This window comes from Diaphorina citri, unplaced genomic scaffold (genome assembly GCF_000475195.1).
Source record: "Diaphorina citri unplaced genomic scaffold, Diaci psyllid genome assembly version 1.1 scaffold61, whole genome shotgun sequence".
NCBI lineage: Eukaryota > Metazoa > Arthropoda > Insecta > Hemiptera > Psyllidae > Diaphorina > Diaphorina citri.
In genome coordinates, this window is record NW_007377498.1 from 72,173 (window position 1) to 77,172 (window position 5,000).

General features: G+C 40.1%; 1 protein-coding gene across 3 annotated transcripts in view; it reads right to left on the minus strand.

Moving 5' to 3' along the window:
* Positions 1-491: 491 nt before the first annotated feature.
* Positions 492-5,000, minus strand: part of LOC113471172 (transducin-like enhancer protein 3-B) — a 5,764-nt gene continuing 1,255 nt past the window's right edge. Inside the window, exons 2-4 of one of the 3 annotated variants that reach the window (XM_026830120.1) lie at positions 3,113-3,142; positions 2,685-2,898; positions 492-696 (exon numbers count right to left, since the gene is read on the minus strand). In XM_026830120.1, the coding sequence (XP_026685921.1) occupies positions 560-696; positions 2,685-2,898; positions 3,113-3,142 (381 nt within the window). In that variant the 3' untranslated portion in view covers positions 492-559. Of the gene's footprint in view, positions 697-2,684; positions 2,899-3,112; positions 3,143-3,787; positions 3,818-5,000 lie in introns of all 3 variants that reach the window. The other 2 variants (XM_026830124.1, XM_026830117.1) reach the window with 2 other exon arrangements.

Consider the following 5,000-nt stretch of genomic DNA (forward strand, 5'->3'; position numbering starts at 1 on the left):
AGAGAGAGAAGAGAGAGAGAGAGAAGAGAGAGAGGAGGAAGAGAGAGAGTAACGAGGAAGCGGAGAGAAGAGGAGATACGGGAGATATAACCAGGAATAAAAATAGCAAAGAGAGAGAAACGGGACGGCGCCGTACGAGAGCAGAGAGGAGAGAGAGATGAATTTTAAAGGAAATAAAAATCTTCTAGAAAAAAAAAAAAAAAAAAAACTGGAACCTTTCTTCTTTTTTCACTTTTAATAAACGATCGTAAGAGAGAGCAGAGAGAGAGGAAAGAAAGGAGAGAGAGAGAGAGAGAGAGAGAGAGAGAGAGAGAGAGAAAAGAGCTCTCCGTCTTTCTCTAACCCATTATTATCATTATCATGCCTTTGCCCCCCCCCTCCCACCCACATCTCTCTCTCTCCCTCATTCATTTTCCACATCTCTCTCTCTCTCCCTCATTCATTTTGCTTTAATATTCTCATCAGAAATTTTACATTTCCAAAATAGATAGATATTGTTAATAGCTAACAGACAAATATTAAAGCTATAAGTAGATAAATACTTAGGTAAGTGAGAAGGTCAACTCCAGTATTGGTGGCCCAGAAAAAAAAACTGAAGGCTTACACTTTGCAGGAAAACTGGATAAGTGGGAAAAATTTTAATAGACTTTAATGCAAAGTTTTGACTTACGTGTCGCTCCTCGACAGAATTGAGCCCTGAAAACAGAAGACAAGGGGAACGTAAAGTTGAGAGATGTCGCGATAAAACCATAGTGTGGTATGCTGCCAGCATAACACAGATAACACACTTTTAGCATAACACTCTTTTAGCCAGGGGCGTATTAAGGAGGTTGAGGGGGCTCCAAAACTTTGGAGCATTCCCCCGGTATGTCACTGTTGGGACACTTGGGCATCCCGTCAGTAAAATCCTTTCAATCCTTTCAGTATAACACACTTTCCATATTACCTCGGTGGTGTAGTGGTCAAGGCGCTCGCCTGGTAAACAGGAGGGCGTGGGTTCAATCCCAGCCGAGGTATGGAAGTTTATCCTCAATATAATTTGAGAATTTGACCATAATAATAGTAGTAGCCTACTGCTGGAGTAAAGGGACTTTTCAGTCCTATGCGAGCAGTATAAATAAGCACTATTGTTGTTATTGTTATATTTTTTTTTCCAAAGAATGTAATTTTATTTTGTTCTTTACAATGACATCAACTAACATTACAATTTAATAAGAATATATTATGACATTGTCAAATTGTATTTTAATGGATATACCCCAACGTTGTGGACTTTCGTCTGTGTTAACGTTGGGGTAATGTAGCCAATTTTTCAAAATAATATACATACTTATGAAATGTTAAATACAATAAAAGTCCCAGAGTTCTAGTCTAATAGGACTTTCAGTTTTAGTGATAGGAAGGCTGGCCTAGTTCGCTTGGAGAGCAGGGCTCCCACGCGGGTTCGATTCCCGCCCGGGGTGAACTTGATCCTAAACAGATAAAGTTCGTTCTCGGAACGAATGGCATTCTCATATCCTGTCTTCTTTCTCTTTTCGATTTAAAAAAGATAAAACCTCTAGTCTCTCTCTTTCATAGGGTATGATGATATGATCATCTATTCATCTCACTTGACAGAGGAGAGAGAGAGAAAGAGAGAGAAACAATAAGTTTGTCAAGTGTTTTGAATGACGTCATATATCTTCTCCCCCCCTCCATCTCCCTTTCTCTCTCTCTCTTACATGTGTTATCTATTGAGAGGCTCTCTAAGTGCTGCCTCTCTCCCTCTTCATACCCTCTCTCTGTCTTTTTTTCTTCTCTCTCCATCTTTCTCACTTTTTTCTCAAGGGCCACTTGGCTATGTGAAAATCTACTTGCAATTGTTTTGAGCCTTTCTCTCCTCCTCTTCTCTCTCTCTCTCTCTCTCTCTCTCCCACCCCCTTATCTCTCTCTTCCCCCATCTATGTATATTGTATATGTCCTTTTCTATTTCTACTTTATCTTTATCTCTTTTTACAAGACTTTTAGTCTCCTACTCCATTTGTCTTCTCTCTCTCTCTCTCTCTCTCTCTCTCTCTCTCTCTCTCTCTCTCTCTCTCTCTCTCTCTCTCTCTCCCCCTCTTTCTGGAGTTCTCCTGATATACTTCAAGTTTGTTAAGTAATGGATGAAAGAGAGAGAGAAAAAGAAGAGAGAGAGAGACTTGAAGAGTTATCATGTTATCAACTGAGGCATCTACAAGATATTGGATACTTGTGAGGTATATTTTTAGATCCACTTCATACAAACTCCTAACAGAGCCCAGAACCCCTAGGGGAGTATTTGGAAGTTCAGCCCTGATATCCTCAGGGAGTGAAAATGGATGTTTCTAAATATCATTTTGGGACACAGGTAATTATGACAAAAGTGGAACTAAATCAATTCAAATAAATGATTGATTTCCCAATCAATTTCTCATTACGCATATGTGTGCTTCCATAAGGCCAGAAATCAGGTAAAGGTTTTTTATGGCTGGAGGAGCTCTTAAACCCAACCACTATTTTTTTTTTTTTTTTTTTCATTGTGAGCCTTCTAGATAACTCACCAGGGATTTTTTTTCATTGCTAAGAAATTAAAACGGAGGCAAAAAGAAAATTCCCGGAAAAGACAAAAGAAAATTCCCAGAAAAGACAAAAAGAAAATTCCCGAAAACTCTATCCCGACTCACCACTGTTCGGCTTCTCGTCCCGGTGCTGTAGCTCGGGCGGCTTCGAGCTCAGAATGGACAGGGGATGGGGACCGCCGGGGCCGCCTAGGGCGCCGGACAGGCCGAGTAGACTGGCGGCCGAGGAGGACGCGGGGCCGGGCATGGCGGGGTGCGGCATCATGGGGAGGGGAGGGGCGTGGCCTGCGTGCGGCAGCTGCTGGGCGTGCATCTGTTGCTGTGGGGGGAAGAAATAGATTGAATTAGTGATTTTTTTTTTTTTTTTTTTTTTTTTTTTTTAAAATGGGTGTTTCCCCCCCGTTTGGACTCACATCATGGATTTTCGCACTCACAGCGCTAGTGTCAACAACTCTTTTTTTCCCCCAAACTACATAATTATAAGCCTGTTTATTAGTCAGTATAGTGATGGTTATTGAATTCTTTTTACTTACCAGCAGTCGAGGTAAGTCGGGCCTTTGTTGCTGAAATCAAGAAGAACACAGATGGATGATTAGAAAATTGTTGTTGTTGGTAATTTGTTTATTATTACTTTCTATTATTTTTTATTTATTCAAGTAGAAAATGAACTCTAATAGGATAGAGCAGAGCAGATAGAATGCACTTGAAAAGTCAAGATTAGTCTTGAATAAATAGGAAAAAGAAATAAAGAGAGAGAGAAAGAGAAAATGAGAAAAAGGGAAAGAGAGAAAGAGGGGAGAGAGAGAGGGAGAGAGAAAGCGAGAAAGAGGGGAGAGAGAGGGAGGGAGAGAGAAAGAGAGAAAGATAGAGGAGAGAGAGGGAGGGAGGGAGAGGAAGAGAGAGAGAAAGAGAGGAGAGAAGGAGGGAGAGAGAGAGAGAGAGAGAGAGAGAGAGAGACTATCTCCTAGAATGACTAGGGAAAAAATCTGGGCAGTTCATGTTTCCAATTTCTATTCTTTCGTGCTGAGTTCTAGAAAATTCCGAATTTCTCGACCCCGCATTCGCTCTTATGTAATTCTGAAAGGACTCACATGGACTTTCGCACTCACAGCGCTAGTGTCAACAACTCTTTTTTTCCCCCAAACTACATAATTATAAGCCTGTTTATAAGTCAGTATAGTGATGGTTATTGAATTCTTTTTACTTACCAGCAGTCGAGGTAAGTCTGGCCTTTGTTGCTGAAATCAAGAAGAACACAGATAAATGATTAGAAAATTGTTGTTGTTGGTAATTTGTTTATTATTTTTTATTTATTCAAGTAGAAAATGAACTCTAATAGGATAGAGCAGACAGAATGCACTTTAAACATCAATATTGAATAAATAAATAAATAGGAAAAAGAAATGAAGACAGGAGAAAGAGAGAAGAGAGAGAGAGAGAGAGAGAGAGGAGGGAGGGAGGGAGGGAGAAAATAAAATTAAAATCTATGTAAATTTAACTTTGGAGGGAAAAAAATCAAAAGTAAGGGGACGGAAAGTGGTGAAAAAAAGAACATAGAAAGTAAAAGAAAAAGAAACTTTTTTTAAAAAAAAGGACATAAGAAAAAGAACGGAAAAAAGTTCAAAAAGCGGGGGGGGGGAAGAAAAAGGAAAAATCAGACAGAGATGTGAGGAAGGAGAGAAAGGAAAAGAGATTGCTTAGATGAGGAAAGGTAGGGGTAGAGAGAAGAGAGAAGAAAAAGTTTGGTGAAAAAAAAAAGTAGAAAGGGGATGGGAAAAAAGAGAAAAAATAAAAATAATGGAAGAGATAGGACGAGAGGAAGAAAAAGTAATGGGGTGAAAGAATAGAAGGAACAGGGACTCGAGGAGGAGAAGGTCGAGGAGAAGGAGGAGGAGAGGAAGGAGGAGGAGGAGAAGGTCGAGGGGAAGAAGGAGGAGAAGGAGAAGAAGGAGGAGGAGGAGAAGAAGGAGGAGGAGGAAGAGAAGGAGGAAGAGAAAGAGAAGGAGGAGGAGAAAGAGAAGGAGGAGGAGGAAGAGGAGGAGGAGAGGAAGAGGAGGAGGAGAGGAAGAGGAGGAGGAGAGGAAGGAGGAGGAGAAGAGGGAGGAGGAGGAGGACGAGAAGAAGAAGAAGAAGAAGAAAAACGAAACGGAAAATAACAGGAAGGAAGAGCAAAAGAAGAAGAAAAAGGAGGAGGAAAAAGAGAAGGGTAAGGATGAGGAGAAGAAGGAAGAGAGGGAGGAAGAAGAGGAAAATAAAGAAGAAAGAAGTGAGGTAGGAGAAGAAGAAATGAGAGTGAAATAGAATAAGAATCATTAATATTCATTAATTAAAATTGCAAGAATTATAAGGAAAAAAAATAGAGAAAAGAGAGCAAAGAGTGAGATAAAAAGAAGAAAAAAAAATAAGAAGAGAGAGAGAGAG